General features: G+C 38.1%; 2 protein-coding genes across 3 annotated transcripts in view; both read left to right on the forward strand.

Moving 5' to 3' along the window:
* The first annotated feature begins 67 nt into the window (after positions 1-67).
* tmprss2 (transmembrane serine protease 2) lies at positions 68-8025 on the forward strand. Of its 2 annotated transcripts, XM_057321343.1 has the most exons (14): positions 68-343; positions 463-534; positions 1826-2096; positions 2173-2265; positions 2358-2471; positions 3738-3867; positions 4079-4201; positions 4298-4341; positions 4443-4602; positions 4684-4853; positions 4952-5047; positions 5442-5584; positions 5683-5835; positions 5969-8025. In XM_057321343.1, exons 2-14 carry the CDS (start codon positions 520-522, stop codon positions 5975-5977), a joined length of 1521 nt encoding a protein of 506 aa, XP_057177326.1. In that variant the 5' UTR covers positions 68-343; positions 463-519; the 3' UTR covers positions 5978-8025. The 2 variants fall into 2 exon arrangements, with proteins under 2 accessions (XP_057177326.1, XP_057177325.1); XM_057321342.1 differs by having other exon boundaries at positions 69-343; positions 5683-8025.
* Positions 8026-17185: 9160 nt separating this feature from the next.
* Positions 17186-18993, forward strand: part of dscama (Down syndrome cell adhesion molecule a) — a 61999-nt gene continuing 60191 nt past the window's right edge. The window contains exon 1 of the mRNA XM_057321573.1: positions 17186-17850. Within this exon, the coding sequence (XP_057177556.1) occupies positions 17808-17850 (43 nt within the window). The 5' untranslated portion in view covers positions 17186-17807. The remainder of the gene's footprint in view (positions 17851-18993) is intronic.

Raw genomic sequence — 18993 nt, forward strand, 5'->3', positions numbered from 1 at the left:
CAGAAAATAATGGGTTTGAGAGTCTTATCATAATGAAGCGAACCGTGTCAGAGGGAAGCTGTTTTCCTTTTCAAGAGGAAGAAGATTCTGCTGTTTTCCATTTGGTCCTCATTTGGTTGGTAAAGTACAATGCAAAAATGCTGTGGGATCCATACACCTGGTAGACGACGCGAAAGAACAATCCCCAAGGGGAACAAGTCAATTGTAAGTGTAGGTCACCAGGTGATTTTAGAGATTTGCATATCTGCATTTACCTGACTGCTGAAGTTTCAGAGGTGTGGCGTTGGCTGCTCATTACACATAGAGACAGAGAACAGAGAGACTTAATCACCAGTTCTGTAAGGTAGGTTATCACTCACACAATGTCTTAATATGTCAAATCATTCATGTATATGATCACAATGTATATAATGTCTTGTATAATTTGAATAATGTCTTTTTTTTACTTTGTTCAACTTTCAGAACTTGGTTTGAGGAATTTGTCGGCTTGAGTGTACCAGGAAACCAAAAGGAGAGAAGATGAATAACAATACCGTAATCAGTACATATTTTTACATTTATATTCTTATGATACAGTTTTGTATGGTTTTATTTAACCAAGAACCAGTCTTGGGTAGATGTGTACATTTATTAAGCATTAACCAGACTTCTGGTAATGAACAGAAGACTTTATAAATGATTCATGAGCTCGGTCCTTTCTTTAGGTTGTTTCTTTTCTTCGTTTTTGACCTTAACATAAAATATTCAATCATTTTCAATTCTAGCAGTTTTCTTTCATCTAGCATCCCTTAAAATGTTGTTGTATAATCTAGGTTAGGGTGCTCCGGCTGGTGTTTGGATTATAGTTGCTGGTTTGTTACTGGTCCAATGTGGTCGCCCCTTGATCAAGGTCTTCCAACCTCACTATTTGGTATTTCAGCGAATTATTTATTTAAAAACATCTTGGACCATGCAAACCATACTATCAGCGGAGTAAAACAAAGGCAACTAGCCTATATCTAATCCCATAAAGCTATAAGGAAATATCCGGGCTCTAACCGTTCTATGGCATGGTTGTTTATATGACCTGATCATAATCATTCAATCCTTTTCATTTGCATTATTGACATTTTTTACTTGATTGTCCCTTTATATGTAAAAGGCAATCGATCAGGAAACTTTTTCGGTGTCCTCCACTCACTCAGTCCAGTTTTAAGCATGTGACATATTTTTCGTTATGTTTGAAGTATTTATGTGCTGTTTTGCAAGTCATTTATGTAAGGAAATATTTGCTTAATGAGCTACAGGGAACCTATATTTCTATATTTTGCCCTTTAGAGTCAACAACAGATCAAAATAGATCTACTTTACTTCTTAAATACATGTTTATTGTGTTATTGCATTTTATATTTATATATATATTTAAATTGTAGAGTATACATAATAAAATGTTATAATTTTATAACATGACGTAACGTAACATAACATAAAAAAGGTTCTTCATCGCTTATTAGCTTTCATTAAAATCTAACTCACTAGATGATGTTCATTGAATTTATGTTAACCAATAGAAAGGCTCTGTTTTAGGCTACTGTTTAAGCTCAAAGAGCCTTACTTACAAGTAATATAAGGCTGATTCATGATTTTGTTAGTTTTATATTATTAATAAAGGTTAGAGCAATAAAATCAAGCTAAGATTCGATAAAGAAGCGATAGCAGAACACACTTCATATTTCTCAAACAATGTGGTATAATCATAGGCGTTTAAAAACAGTATAATGCACATCACTTCATTTATTCATAACAAATGTTCATTTTAAATGCAACCCTTGCAATTTTCCTTCAGATCCATTCTCCTTATGTAAACTATGGATTTCAACACGAGGAACGGCGAGCACCTCCATACGCACCTTCACATGGGATGTACCCAACTTCACAGCAATACCCTGGACCGCCAAACCCCCCGCCACAATACCAGAGCAATTCACCCTCGTACCCTTCCGAGATATACTCACCCGCTCAGAGTCTGCATCAGTACACACCTCAAACAGCACCTGTTAATACCCACTACACCGCCACACCTGCATTGCACCACGCTGCTACACCTGTCCATAAAGGTGCTATTTCTTTCTTAGACTTCTATTCTTTGATAAGTTTTAGACTTGATGAAGTAACCGTTTGACTGTGTGGCAGGTCCCAGGAAAAAAATATGGCCGTGTGTGTTGGCCACAGTCATCGTTCTTCTTGTTGTCGGCGCTGTCATAGCTGTATTGCTTTGGTATTTTGGTAAGATCCCCCCAAAAACGGATGTCATACAAATATTATTCTTATTCAATTGCTTGTTTTTTTGTTAATGTGCTGTGTTTGTCCTCTGGCAGGTGTGTTCCAGTGCACTGGACGAGAATGTAAAGCAGATAATTTATGTATCGGCCACTCAAACTGGTGTAACGGTGTGACGGACTGTCCGTCAGGAGAAGATGAAGCACAATGCTGTAAGACTCAACAACAGTTTTAATAGTTTGTTACAGAGCTTAACATTTTAGTATTTTACCCAGAATTTATCACAGTGTGTCCAGAGAGGATACATTTATTCAGCAGTGTCTTAATCAGGGCGGGCGGGTCCTCGAGATGACTTGGAATATGACAAAACAAGCACTAAAATAAGTGAAAAAACACAAAACGGTGTTATTTTTATAACAAATATATACATCTTTTAGCTATGCCAAGCAGAAATTGTGAGTAGGGGTCTTCAAATAATGTTGTGGACAGCAGGGGGCTTCAAGTCAAAAAAGGTTGAGACAGGACTATAGTAGTAACATTGATATTCTGTAAAAGCGATTTGTGCTGAACCCGGTTAAACAGCTGCACATGCTCATTTTTTAGAGATCGTTTACGTATAATGTAAAAACCTGTAATTTTACAGTTACTGTTTTTGAAATATGGTAAAAACCCCGTCAAATTACATGGAGAAGACTGCAAATTTACAAGAAAAACGTAAGAAACTTAATTTTTCGTTAAAGGGGTCATATGACACGGCTAAAACGATGTTATCGTTTGTTTTAGATGTAATGCAATGTGTGTACATGATTTAAGGTTCAAAAACGCTGTATTTTCCACATACCGTGCATGTTTGTATCTCCTCTTTGCCCCGCCTCTCTTACAAAGCTCATGGCTCTGAAAAGCGAGGTGTGCTATGATTGGCCAGTTAACCAGTGTGTAGTGATTGGTCGAATACTGCAAGCGTGTGACAGAAATGTAACGCCTCTTACCATATTTGGAATATCAGGTTCCAAAGCAATTGTACTGACAGGTACGCCCACCTTACTTGCGTATACATTTGGGCGGTCTTAGTCAACTCATACCGTGAACTGACGTGGATTTGTGGGGGTGTGGTTACACGAGGCGTTTCAGGCAGGTCTGGGTGAGCATTTGCTTTTAGATAGAATGCATCTTTTGTTCCCACACTTTAATATTTGCAATTTTACGTCTCTAATACATGCATGGGCAACTTATAACACACCAAAGACACAGAAAAACACCTATTCGCGCCATAGGACCTCTTTAAAAAAAGTTTTATAGGATTTTCTTACAGTGAAATACGGTAAAAAAAACTGTCAATATACAGATTCATAAGAATTTGCAAGAAAAATATAATTTTACAAAAAAATGTCCCAGCTGCCAGTTTCTTTTTTCTGGATTTTTATACAGTGTGCAAGCATTAACATCTGACTACTTTTTCTGTTATTTTTGTTTCACAGTTCGTCTGTACGGATCTAATTTCCTTCTTCAGATGTACTCAAATGAGAGTCAGACATGGGAGCCCGTGTGTTCAGATAAATGGAATGACGATCTCGGAAGACAAGCGTGCAAGGACATCGGGTACCCCAGGTGACGTTTTAACTTGACTCGGTCAAGTCTGTTTTAAAAAATCAGAAATACCATCTATAAACACAAAAAAAACACCCTTTTTACTGTAATTATTGTCAGAAACTTTACATCTCTACACTGACATCCAGATTTCAGCAAATTTTTTGTGTACCATTTGATCATTTTGTCTGTAAGATTGTCTAAAAATGTTTGTTTGTCATTTATGCTATAGAAATACTTATGTTGGCTATGAGGAGATTTCTGCTAGATCATCATTAGACTACATGATGGTGAAGGGAGATTCTCTTAATTTTTCTAGTCTGAATACCAGCACACAAAGTTTTTTCACTAAAAGGTACATTGCAGAGATCGGTTTTTCCTGATGTTCCTTATGTTCGTGGTTTAGGGTTTTCTCATAATAGTTTTTTTTTTTTTTTTTATGTTACTCCAGTTCAGACTGCCCGTCTAACAGAGTAGTGTCACTCAAATGTATTGGTAAGATAACCGTGTGTATTTCTTCATTGCTATGTGTTTGTATTTTAGAGAGGCGAGTCAGTAAAGCATACACGCATTATGCTCTGGTTTCTGAATTTTAGAGTGTGGAAGGAACACTGCGAGCCGTATTGTGGGCGGGACCACTGTGACTTCAAAGGGGGTGTGGCCATGGCAGGTCAGTCTGCACATATCCAGACATTTGTGCGGAGGATCTGTCATAACTCCGTATTGGATCCTCACTGCAGCACATTGTGTTGATAAGTAAGTGCTCTCTATGAATGCGTCTCATTGAATGACATTATGATGAACTATACTAAATGAAATGATGAACTCCCTGTACAGAAATTCAGATCCAAGGCAATGGACCGTGTTCGCTGGATATCTGACTCAAAGTGAGACGCTTTATACAAATGGAAATACAGTGGGTCGAATTATTATGCACAACTATAATTCGAATACTAACGAGAATGATGTTGCTCTGATGAAGCTGAACACTCCGCTCCAGATGACACGTAAGACCCAGCTGGACTTTATCTATAGTGGCAATATGGCATAATCACATCTTTTTTTTTGTATGAACTATTCCTTTAACACAGCTTCTTTTTTTCAGCTAACGTCAGGCCAGTGTGTTTGCCCAATGCAGGCATGTATTTCTCTGCTCCAAGAGACTGTTATGTCACAGGATGGGGGTATCTGCGTAGTGGAGGTTTGAAACTTTTTTTACCGAAACAGATTTGTGTAGCTAAGGAAAAGTTCACCCCAAAATAAAATCATTACGTACCTTCATGTTTCACTGATTTCTTCTTTTCAACTTCACTTTTTTCTGTAAAACACGAAACTATTTTTTAAAGAATATTCACAAAAGCTTTTTTCCAAATTATCGCTTTGCGTTTAGAAATGTTATTAGGAAAAGGTACGAATATTTAAAACAAAATTCTTTATTCCACAGAACAGCGTATGGATTTGAAATGTTTCAATCTTTTTCTATTTCTGGATGTACTGTCCCTTTAAATAATGGACAGAAAATAAGTTCCACTCAAAGTCAAACAGCTGTAAAATTGAAACTGTGAGGTATGAGGGTATTTTGTGTTTTCCTAAAGGACATGTCTCTGAGACCCTGCAAGAAGCCCAAATCCAGCTGATCGACAGATCGACGTGTAACAGCTGGCTGGTGTACAATGGGCAAATCACAAAAACCATGATCTGTGCTGGTAAACTTGAGGGTGGAGTGGATTCCTGTCAGGTCAGAAACATTCACTATAGAACACGATTACTTGTTTTAAAGAGTAAATAAATGGAATATTTCTGAAGGCTAAATGAAATAACTGTGGTTCTATACAGGGGGACAGTGGGGGTCCTCTGGTCACAAAGGAGAACTCTCTATGGTGGCTGGTTGGGGACACTAGCTGGGGTGATGGATGTGCTCTCAGAAATAAGCCCGGGGTCTACGGAAATGTGACCTACTTCCTTGACTGGATTTATGAACAAATGCGGGTAAGATTTCAAATGTAATTCTGAAAATGTAAAACTGAAATTTATTCTCTTTTTTTATTGTTATCAATTTTCTCAATATTAATATTACTGCCATGCCGGAGAAAAAAAACTCTCTCTCTCTCTCTCTCTTTAGAAATATTAGGTTACATACTGTATATATTTATATATAAAGAAGCTTTGGGAAGAGTGACTGATCAAAACCGAGGACACATATTGGAATCTTTTTTAGTGCACATTTTTCATTTTGATTTTGTGTTGAAATATTAATCTAAAAGAATTTATTATTTAAAGTATTTATTTTCAGTAGTGTAAATAATGATGTCACATTCACAATATACTATAATATGCACTTTGTCGCTTTGTATAAAGGACATTTGTTTAATGTTGAACTGATGCTGGTGTATTACATCACAAACATTTCTGTTCTCTGGGTTACTGTGCTTTTGTGGCTGTTCAAATTTACAAAAGCTTCATTTGAATCTCATCCTCTTTTCCAAACACACGAATGCAGTCAGAGAACGTGAATGTTTGAGCAAATAACAGAGAATGGCAATCAAACCCACATCACTAAAAACAAATGCGTCCTTTTTTAAAGAAAAAAAACATAAACTCTTGAAAAAAGTTTAAAAGCATTTATGTACATGTGTACATTTTGTATACAAAGTTTTACTTCTTTACATTTTTTTACTTTTATTTACAAAATTCCACTATTGATGTGTAATCATACTGTATATAATGTATATAGATTCTTAGAAAATGTAATCTGTGGGCATTGTTTTGAAAACGAAAGGCCAGTTTTAAACTTCATTGGAAATGTTCATCTGATGGAAAGTCCGGGAGACGAAAAGAACGGGAGCAGACCCTCATGTTGGATAAATACAAGCAACTTACAGCTTTATGAAACATTATGGCTCAGAATCATCTGACCAAAGGGCAGCAGCAAAGCTCTTATGACCTGTTTTCCTTGACTGTTCTTCACACCTAAAAATATAAATTCACACCAACCCACAGAGCACCGCGGTTCCCGGCACCATTATGAGGTGTTATAGCATATTCAGCAGTGGCATTAAAGCCACTCCTTGCCATTTTAGCAGGACCTTTAATCACTGCTCATTGAATTTGCGGCTCTAATCGGCAGATGCTCACTGGAGAAGATCAGCGTCTGCTACCTGTTTGTACCAATTAGCAGATGCGTGACACTCGGCTGACGGCTCTTCAGAGGGTTAACAGATGTGGCAATTACAGACTCATTTGAATGAATGCTCAAGGGGTTCAGCATAAGGGCTGGGCAATTACACGGCAGCCTGGGAACCCATTTCATCTTCAGCTTTATTCTCAGTGTCTGTGAGAGCGAAGCGCTGGCAGGGAACCCACCGTGTGTTGACAAACAAACCCGATTCCTGTGACTTTTTTTCCATCGGGAAAAATGCTGAAAAGGGTCATAAAACCTAAACTGATTCAGCTCGCCTAATGGCCCTGTTGAAAAAAAAAACAGCATTTGCTGGGTTAGGTATGTTTTGATGCTGGTTTGACCAGCTTAAACCAGCTAAGGACCAGCATCAAAACATACCAAACCAGCATATATGCTCTTTTTTTCACCAGGGTGTTGGCAAGTTTTTTGATGATGAGCGGGAGGTTTAAAACAGGACAACACAATATTATGGTACTTACATGCAACTATTTTAGGAGGTAATTAAATTTGTACAATCTTATTTGTACGTTTTAGTGACATTAGGTTTAATGTTCAGATTCACATCATACACGAATTAGCCATCTTGTTAAAGTAGGCTACTTTGTTAAAGTGTTGTGAGATCTGACGGAACAGGAAATCATTTGCGGCTGTGACACTGTTTCGGTCATCGTGGCGCTTTCGGTTTACATTGAAAATACCATTAAAATTTTTATTTTATTTATTTCTTGTGTATCGTTCTTATTTCAGATTTAATTGTTCTCTTGCTGTTCTAGTTTCCATTGTCCAGATAAAATCCCACTAATACAACCCGCAACCCAATACCGGTAAAGACCCACTTAAACCTTTATGGTTCCCATTAAAACCATTGAATTCATAGAATTGGGGATTTTGTCAGCAGGGTTGTCTGAGGTGCAGGCACAGTTATCTCCAAAAGAAAAATGTTGTCGTCATCTACTACTCGTAATGTCAATCCCACACAGAGAATATTCTTGTGGTGCCATTACTTATATTTCCTGTGGCAGAATGATATGGTACTGGTTTCTAATATCAACATGAATTCATTGAAAATGATTACATTTTTGGGGTCGACTGTGCCTTTAAGGAGTTCTCCAGGTAGCAAGGCACAGATTGTCCACATGCTGAGGTCATCGCTCAACTCTCACGTGCAGTTTACGTGTCTGCCGATCAAACAGAATGCGTCGTAAAGTCTGAGGGCCTGATCAAATACACTAGCATCTGCAGCCAATGAGGGGGGAGAGCTTGTTACTGGGCAGTTGTGTGTCTCTCTCTCTCTCTCTCTCTCTCTCTCTCTCTCTCTCTCTCTCTCTCTCTCTCTCTCTCTTGAGGTCAATGTCATACATCAGCGTTCATAGATTCCTTGTACTAGCCGTGTGCGATTACACTGAACATCAGCAGTCTCTGCAGCTTTTATCATCAGCTAATGTCATCAACTATCAGCTCACCTCAGCAACATATTAGTCCAATTGGTTGAACACTTTCTGCTGACATTAATATTTTCTGTGTGTAGCCTATGTAGGAAATATCAAACAATATGTTTTATGCCCTTTTTTGTTATTTTCCTTTAACTCTGCACCGTCAGCTTTAATTAGGTATTTATAGTCGTAAAATAGCCGATTTTGTAATGATATTGTGCAGCCTAGATATTTTAGAATGGATGTTTTTATGTTTCTATTTGATCCGAGACCAGATACGACGTGCTCGAAACATCAGGTCGGTTTACACAGCTAATTTTAAGGGAAATTACAACAGTAGACTCCATCACGCGCCAGTGTCCGTGTATTGATGCAGTTCTTGTGATAAACAGACGGGGGCGCTGCTGACAGATAAAAAAACCCACGACGTCACGACACGAGTTGTGGGGGTTCCCTTCATTTTTGTTTTACATAATTGTTATCAATATTTAATAATAGGATAAGTGAATACAACATTTACATATTTTAAATACTATATTAATACATTGATTACATAAACACAGACAATTATTATGTGATGGTAATTAAAGTAGCATTTAATCGTTTGTGATATATTAAACCCATACAAAAGGAATACACGAATTCGGTATTTGATGAAAAAATAAATTCTGACATGGTAAGTTTGTTTTGCAGTCTCTGTTATTATTTTTAAAATAAGAATCCATAGACTACAAACACAACTAGGCTGCTAAAACAATAATTTAAACAATAGCAATGAGAAATCATTTCACAATTATATTTTTAATGTTTTAAAATTTTGATTTCAAATGTAGGCTATTCATATAAGTGTCATACTTCTTTGTCTTCATAAATAATGATTGTTTAAAAAACCTTAAATGTGGTTTAATTATCAGTTTTTATATTTAAAATATGAAATTTTAAATTCTGATATTTTACATGTTATCGTGGGATGTTTGTCACATAAAACCAAAATGTTATACCCTAATTTTTTTGTACTAAATATTTTCAGAAATGAAGTATTTTTCTGCATGAATGGCATTTTGTTATGCTATGTAAATTTGTTATGTATTCTGTAGGTTCAGAGCATCATTTATTGATCCTAAAATGTATTTCTCCTATATGCAACATACAAATCAAATTGTATCTATGCATTGGATAATCTATGTGAGAATCTAAAAACAGAATATTCCCTGTGATTTTCTTCAGCCTGTTGGTCAGTCTTTCTGTTGACAGTTTTGTATTTAGGTCACACCGGAGCCCTCCGGCCACAGTAAAGAACGTCCGCTGCAGGAGTGATTGACACCGTTTCTGATAGTAAATGAAGTCTCCAGCTTCTCTGAGCTCCAGTCACAATAATAAACCAGAGCTGCATACTGATGCCCTACCTTTATTTTTTTATGTGATGTTTTATGTGATAAAAATAAATCAAATCATCTGATACAGTTGTTGAGTGACACAATTAGTGTTTCAATTAATTTGGCTATGCTACAAATGCTTTTTATTTCCCCATAATGATAAAACACTTGCTGAATGCCTGTTGAACCAAATCGCCTGTGATTTTGAAGGCAAACGAAAAGCAACAAGAACATATTTTTTACCAAAACCGTAGCATATTTATACCTGGCCGTGCATCTCATGATAGAGAAACTGACTTCACATGATGTCCATGATAATCATAATAGGTCCATATTATTATATTCAAGCACACAGCACAGACGTTTAACTCTCTTAGCGGCATGTGTAACATCTGCATGCACTAAACTCAGCCCTATTCTTTCAGCTGTCTGTCTTGTTGACAGGTCTTCAGTCGAAACCATGTTAACATCCTGTGGCTGTTCTCCAGCAATGGGTCCAGATGGAGGAGATGCTGGTACCTGCCCTTCCCTTTTCACTGCCAGCCCATTCACATCAGCCCCCGGTACACCTCCACTCCACACCATCTGTGCCAACCTGCCGTCTCTTCGTCAGACAGTTGCGGGTTCCGCCATGCGTGGCAGGCCTGCAGCTGTGCAGACAGCCAACTCAACATCTGTGTGTCCTGTGGGACAGATGGAGGGGGTTGTCCTGCTGATCTGATCAGCTGCAGTCGGCCTTAAGCACAATGTATATCGCCATGTATCGGGATGCCCCCTTCAAATGATTTTAGTCTTTAGTCATTTCCTTAATGCAACAGCATTATTCTAGAGAAGTTTGTGCTTCTAATTTTATATAACACTTGGATCAGGGCCCTTCTCTAGGCCATGACAATGCCTCTGTGTACAAAGCTAGATTTAAAAAGAAATGATTGATTCAGTTTATGGTGGAAGAACTTGACTGGTCTGCATAAAGAATAGAATGGAATGGAATGGAATAAAATAGAATAGAGCAGGGTAATAGAACAGAATATAATAGAATAGGGTAATAGAGCAAGGTAATAGAGTAGAGCAGAGCAAGGTAATAAAATAGATTAGAATAGGAAATAGAACAGAAAAGAATAGAATGGAAGTAGAACATAATAGAGCAGGGTAATAGAAGAGAAGGGTAAGATAAAATAGAGTTTCTTGTTTACACAGATATACAGCAAAATATATTAGTCTAATGTAGACTTGCAAATATTAAGAATTGTTACTCAAAATAATGATATACAGTGTCATATATAATAGTCACCGCACGTAGCTTACAACCATGTCACTGGTCTACAGAGAATTGCCGAAAGTGAGAGAGTGAACAAAACCGCGAAATAAATAAATAAAAGAACTTCATACATTTTTATGACCACACATATAAGGTCAGCCATGTGCTTTGGTTACTAAGCAACACTGCAAGCCTGTGTCTGAGGGTTTTGTCAGAAGTTGACTCAGATGTGTTTTATGGCTGTGAGAGTAACAATCAGCCTTTGATTACCGTGCAGCATCAAACCCAACAGCAGCTGGCCGGGAGCTCCGTTCTGTACCGTCTCGCAAGCAGGCATCATTCTCCCAGAATATTAAGTAAACGTAAATTAGTGTAAAACATCAGTAAGTACATCTGCAAAGCATCACATTCTTATTATTGTATACAAATATCTGACAGACATCTTAAAAAGAAGAGATTTAGATACACCATGAACATTTCAAAGATTAATAGATGTCTGGCCATTGTATGCGTGCCCTCAGGGACATATTATATATTTATGTGTTTTGTTGACTTTGAGCACTTTTGACTTGGTTATCTTGTATTACCTCAAGCATGTTCTTCATTCATTCTGTTGTTTGCTTGGCAACCAAGTAAACCGCCTTTCAAAAAATCTTTATTGGCAACTTCATTAGAAATTATGCCTCAGCTAATCTGCGTAATACATTTTCACACATTTTCATCCTGTGTCTGTTCCTGTTTTCATATTTAAAATGCACATTTCAGTGTTTCTGTTTGGTTTATTGTTGTGTACATGAATTAGTAGTGAAACACACTAAGACCACGTCACAAAATAAAACAGTAGTTTAAGTTATGTGCTAAAGGTACTGTTTGATGATTCGATGCCTCTTTCATTCAATCTCTCTCTCTCTCTCTCTCTCTCTCTCTCTCTCTCTCTCTCTCTCACAGAGCCATGCTTTATTGTATTGCGTCTGAAGAGTCCTGCTGGGCGTGGCTCGCGTGAAGAGCCAATAGCACACCAGCAGGAGGGTGGCGGTCAGTGGCCAATGAGACAGGGTGGGGTTACAGTGTCATTATGAGAGGGAAGAAAAAGAGTCAGCGGTTCTATATTCATGCATTGAAAAAAACACTAATTATAATAGGCAAAATTACAAAAGATAATTGTATATTTTGTATATTTAAATACAGATTCTCGGCTGCACGCATGTTGCTTTAAGGAATGATGTGTAAATGAAGATGCTGCTGAGCTTTTAGACCAGGAGTCTTCAATATATATGATCAATACATGGATTCTCAACAGCAGGTCATTAGGACTGTTCAGCCCAATAAAGCGCTTATTCTCCTGTGTGAGAGATCGGCCATTTCATTTAGCTCCCGGTGATTCATGGGACTTTGCTTATTAAGAGGGAACTCTCCTGTAAAACGAGCTCATTCATATTATCACACGGCTGTTGCCATTAATGAAATCAAACAGAGATCAAAGTATTTTAGACAAGTATGTCTATGTAAGTTGTTCTCATGAGGTCAAATTACATATGTGATATACTGTATGTTCAACCTGATCTCACAGGAATTTGTAACTATTTTACGATGTGGCTAATTCCAATGAATTCGTACCGTGTGAATCATACAAAAACGTATGGTAACTAGAAAAGGCAAGAACTGAAGCCCCACCCCTACCCCTAACCCCGCCCCTATACCTAACAACACTGGTGCAAAAGCAAATTGTAAATGTACTAAATGTACTAAATGAGATTGTACGAATTTATACGAATTAGCCGTCAAAATTAGCTAATTAGCAAAATTATCGTAAAACTGTTACGTTTTTGCTGTGAGATTGTGTTGGTGTGTTGCATTTGATGAGGAATCAATGAAGAATCGTATGAAGGTATAACTGAGAAAAAAATATTAGATCAATCTGTTAGATTTATTTATAAATTGTAATTTATTGTGTTTAAAGATCCTTTGAAATCAAAACGAATGTTTTTTTCCTTTTATTAAAAATGAGTGAGGATTAAGGACGTCTATACACTGATATGCTATGAAGCGCTGACAAAATTCGCATTTAGGAGATATAACCGTTTAAAACTGACAGTCTGGCACGTGCGCTGAAACAGAATCCCATGACATCATGCTACACTTCAGCCTCTCCTCAAAGTTCTTGTCCAATCAAATCCGCTTTAGAATACGAAGAGTCCCGCCCACTTCAATAGCAGAGAGCTGCGGAAGTGGCGCCTCATATCAGCCACTAGTTCGCACATTTATTTTGTCCACATGGTGAATGACGCACTAGATGGGAGATAAGGGATGATCCAGACAGTGTAAACATTTACATTAAAGTCTTAATTTCGCGGTAGTGTCACGTGAGTGTGCTCCGGTTCAGAGACACGATAGCACAGAGCTGATCACATGCGCGATCATACGCGCAAATCCGCTGGGAAAACAAAACGTATCTGACCCGTTTCAAGTCTGCACAGTACGTTGAATGTTAAGGCTCTATGGAAAAGATCGGAGATCACAGCCTTGATGAGTAAAGGAGAAGACAAACGCCAGGGTCACTCAACAAATAATGAGCTTCAAATGACACATCACTGGTAACACTGATCTCACTATTCTTTTCTATAGACTTTTACACCCCTCTGGCTATAACGCTGTTAAATGTAGGTTTGCCAGGCTGTCTGACTGTGTGCCGTAAACGAAACGCCATTGGTTAATTTAAAAGGGGGCGGGGTCACTCGATTAGTCTCGCTCTCTGCGTTTTTCAGTTGAAATTACGTCAACATATCAAATAATGCTGCGCGTTCCAAGGCATTGCAGTGGGCCTTTAAGAACTCCAAACTCAATGATTATTTAAATGTACCTGTATAATAGTGGAATCAACATCGTCTTATATTATTGCATGACATTTCTGAGAAAAAAGTAGATAAGTCGTATGTCACTATTAGTTTTGCATAATAAACATTTACGCATTTGGCAGACGCTTTTATCCAAAGCGACTTACATTGCACTATACATTTGTTTCTGACATGTGCAATCCTTTGGGATCAAACCCATGACCTTGGCGATGCTATAGCACCATGCTCTAACCACTAAGCCACAGGAAAACATAATCACTTAATGCACCTCATCGCTCTCCTTCTGATACCTCCAATGTCATAATTCCTTGTTTTTTGGGAGATGGAAAAAACTGTATTTTTAAATGATTAAGTACTGTGTTGTCAGAGTTGACAAGCACTTTTACAATACGTTTTGTTGGTTAGATATTTCCAAAAACCAGCGACAAACATAAAGGGTGACTAATAATAATACTTTATGGCAAAAATAAAAATCACGAAATATAGAGTTACGATGATTCAGAAGGACAGCAGTCACCTGTAATATTTATAAGAAAATATTTGTTTCCATGTACATTAATATTATGCGGTATATTTTTGTCCAAGGTATTTCTAATGCCACAGAAAATATTTAATCCATATCTAGAGGAAGATCTGTGTTTTCTAGGCCTCCAGTAAGGACCTGTCAATTTATTCTAATAGCGTTATAGATGAAATGAAGGAGCGTGTGAGATGGGTCCAGGGAGAGCTATGTGTGCGTTTGTAAGGGATTCTCCAGCCCAACAGCTGAAACATTGCTGATGCTCGAGCAGAGAAATGCTTGTTAGGGCAGAATATAGCCAGAGCTCCAGGGACTATCCAGATGCAGTGACTATTCATAACTGTAATGGGTATCAACCACGTCGACAAAAAAGCCAGTGGAAGAGATGCTGAAAACACAAATTTATAGGAAACAGTTATTGTATTGAATATTTGAAACTGAAGAAGCGTTTCATGCTGTCTAGAGATAAGACTATAATGTTTAAATAATATCAAGTCAATTGACCGTTTGTTCTGAAATAAGATAAAGAAATGGGACAACAATACATTATCATTACTTATTCTGATGTTGCATATACCGCACAACGTTTTGCGCCAAAAGTCAATGTACAAAAAGCCTCTACAGGTTGGAATTTCCAAAAAATAAAATGGTTTTAAAACAGATGCAAACATGAGCATGAGCTGTTTGATCCAGCCCCTCATGTTCTCCTGTATATCCTCTAGGTTGGAGTCACCACGAAAGCTCAAACCACAGGAGACGGGCGACGCCTTTCCACCTGGTGCACAAGTCTCGCTCCCTGAGAAAGAACACTAAGAGTCGCCCTGATATCTGCTCTGCGATGGCAACCAACAGACTCCCCCCGGCTAAACCTGCCGCATGAACCACCTCCTCCACCGCTCCCGTGGACTGTGCGGAGCTGAGCATCACCGTTGTTACTGGCTACAAAAGCATCTTTTTTCCTGCTTTTGATGCTTTGTGTGACATCAGCCTGAGCAGATGCTTGACACCATCCCACGGTACAACACAGAAGCACAGCTCTGCTGCGATAAACCAGCTCATGTACAGAGGGAATTTACAGAGCACAGGTTTACAAACACAGGTGCGGGTCATATAAATCGCAGAATGACATAAATGTGACGAAAAGGAAAATTTGCTATGGCAGGGAATCCTGGGAAGAGAGCTGTGTAATTCAGTAAATGGTGCAGAGGTTGTGCTGGGTAAAGGGTGGGCGGCTGTGTGTCTGGGGGGGATGGGAGGGGTAAGAAATGACTCGTGCAGCTCATGTAATAACACAAATGATTCTTAAAACGTGGACAAAGCTTTAGTTTTATTCTGTACTTGATTTTGCATCTTATGCTGCCTGTTGGGTTCATCATGACAGCACACCGCAGGCACTTTCTAAGTTGCATCTGTTTTTTTTATGCATTTTAAATGTAGAAGGGTAAACGAGCGAGCAGATCTTGAGAAAGCGGAGCTGAGCTGAGGGTTAGTCGTGTCCCGGTGGCTGACTCTAATGATGTGCTGTGGGTCTGACAGTGATGAGTGACAGCTTCTGTTATTCTGCAGCCATCACAGATCAGAGTCTGTAAAGACAGGACAGGGCCGGTTTGTCTGGAAATCACAGCAAAGATAAAATATTATAGCTAAAGAATAACTACAATGCAGCTTCGTGAAAAACTCTAACTCGGAAAATCACAGAATTCAGCTGTCTGTTGTAAAAAAATGTATCTCTATAACCACTGTGTAAATAACCGTCATCCCAGGCAAAATATAGCCCCTTCTTATAACTTTGTTAATTTCATGTTTGTCATATCAATCCACAGTCATATACAGTCAAAAATGTATATTAGGATAAATGCATATATGTTAAATTCAAAATATATGCAGTAATTGCATATACATTTATATACACACTCACTATATACACTAAACACACACAAATAGATAGATTCAATACAATAATAGGCTATGTAGGCTATACAGTATCTAATAATAATAATACAAAATAGTATAATTAAATATTATATATTTATATATCAATATACATTTACATATGACAATTTATACATTTACATATTACATTTGATAGTAGGCCTACATATCAAATAATGAAATAAACTATTTTGTTGTCTGTATTTGTATTAACAATTAAAAAGGATGTTTTTCCAAAATATTTCAGGAACAACTCGTTGATTCTATTAATATCGGTCTGTGTATATGGCAAGTCAAATCTAATTAAAGGTTAATGTTTTTCCTAAAACGCAATGAGTCGGCCCAACGCCTCACTGCTCAAGAGGCAAATGCTCTGATTTGTCAAGGTCAATTAATGTAGGCAGCTTACGGGATGGAAAATAACTCACATGCCCTCAGGGGTTCTGAATCCTAACAGAAGCACATTAAATAACATAAATTCATGTCTTCCAATTAAGATCATTTAAAAGAAGCTGTCGCACACAACTGTGATATTACCGTTAGTGTTTTGTCAGTTTTAGATTGACAACAACGTGAGGCGAGCAATTAATTGAAGTATAGTATTTATAGGTGCTTTAAACCTGTGATCATGTGATTATTTCTTGGTGTGTTTGGACCCTCTCTTTAAGAGCAGTAGCCCTGCACCTTTAAGGCTGCGGAGGAGAGAGACAGGGGATGGAGAGAGAGAGAGAGAGAGAGAGAGAGAGAGAGAGAGGCTGTTGTGTTGTGTGATGCTGTGGTGCTGATGCTGAGCTCTGGAGTCATCAGTGCAGCAGGGGAAGATGCTTGCTGCTGACTGCTGGACGGTGCGAGGCGGTGAAGAGGGATTTTGCTCTGAGTACAGCTAACAGCCAACATCTCTATCCATTTAAGAGCTGGAATTTCAGGGCCTTTTCTTTCTTTTTCGTTCTTTTTCTTTCTTTTTCTATAAACTTTCCGATATGATTTTCGCCCGTTACTAATTCGACTGGATTTACTTTCCGCGTTTTATTTCAGAGTTAATTGGGCTTTTTCGTTGTATGAGGCTACACCTGTGCGCAGTGCGCTCAGTAAGCACGCGCTCTGACTCAGCATCGCACCTGCCTGCCTCGCACCATCTCGCGCCACAGCTGGAGCTCGGCTCGGCTTTTAACAGAGACGATTTGCCGGGAGCGCACACCTCAGCCACGCGTGCGAGCGAGCGACAGTGCGTGCGTGCGTGTGCTCGAGGAACAGAGAGTGAGGGAGAGCTTCGGTTCATATGCATCTCTTCTAGTGGAACTACTAATTAAAGATAATTGAAATATACTTACGCAAGGAGTTGTTCGGAGGAAAAGTGCGCAGCGGTCAAAGAAAAACCTTAGTTTGGAAATAGAAAGGTCCGGGGCATGTGGATATTGGCCATCATCTTTTTCCAGTGCATTTTGAATGGTAAGCGGTCTGTTTTTTGATTTGCACGTGAAATACTTATATTTGCAATGAATTAAGTATGAATTCAATCATGTTGTGATGTTTGGAATATGTGATGCGTCCTGGTCCATTTCAGCGCAGCTCGAGTTCGTTTATCAGCAGGTTAATTGTATTCAACGCTACACATCATTTCACAGCACCATTCTTTTAGCATTTTAAGGCTACAGTTTACAAAATCAAATACCGTTTTGCCACAAATAGCATGCGTGTTGTTTTGTTTGAAAGGTACACAATTCATTTGCAAAAGTAAATCACAACAATTGATTCTTAAATGAGCATTAAATTGTCTGTTTGTGAATAACCTAAATCAGATGTCATTGTATTATGTTTTACAGTTTTAAATTCATGCATGCATGCATATGCAAATCTCATCAAATGCATCATGATTGTCAAGAAATGGATTTTGACATGACTGATGTAAAACTGACATATTTTCTTTCCTTCTGGTTTTTCTTCTTTTTTCATGACCATGGATATTTTAGAATAATCTTTAAAATGTGCTAAAATTCATCAGACAGAATATTTAAAAGGTACAAGAAAAAAGAAACAAATTCAAGAGCAGAATTTATAAAGTGGTAAAGCTGGTTTAGTGATTATTAAGTAAACATTTTCTATGAAATTCCTCTGAAAAAAAACAACAAAATTTGTTTTTATTGTAACATCCTGCCTTGGCCGCCATGTTTCAAGAGGAGGCACTGAGACATTGAATGAAAAAAACAATTCCCAGTCAATCAATTGCCAATTTAATTGAGACCTTAAGCCTTTTTTTCGAACATTTTTTCAAACATTAGTATTATTATTTTTATTTGGGTTTTCCAAATCCTATGACCTCTAAAATTCTACTGCAAATGCTCGACAGGAGGCGAATGTGTTGATGGTTTTAAAATGGAGAGACAGTGAGTGGGTGCTGGTTGCTGGGCTAAATCAGGATGGGTGTGTTTATGGTGGAAGAGAGAGAGAGGTATTGGGGGGTGCAAGCATGCGGGAAAATGGGGGCATTTAGATGGTTTTAACAGTGTAACACTCTGGGGCGTTTATATCCGACATGGGTCGCTCTACACTGACCGGTGATAACAGTGAAGGAAACAAACCAAGAGATGCGTT

Source organism: Triplophysa rosa, linkage group LG22 (assembly GCF_024868665.1).
Source record: "Triplophysa rosa linkage group LG22, Trosa_1v2, whole genome shotgun sequence".
In the NCBI taxonomy this organism is placed as follows: domain Eukaryota; kingdom Metazoa; phylum Chordata; class Actinopteri; order Cypriniformes; family Nemacheilidae; genus Triplophysa; species Triplophysa rosa.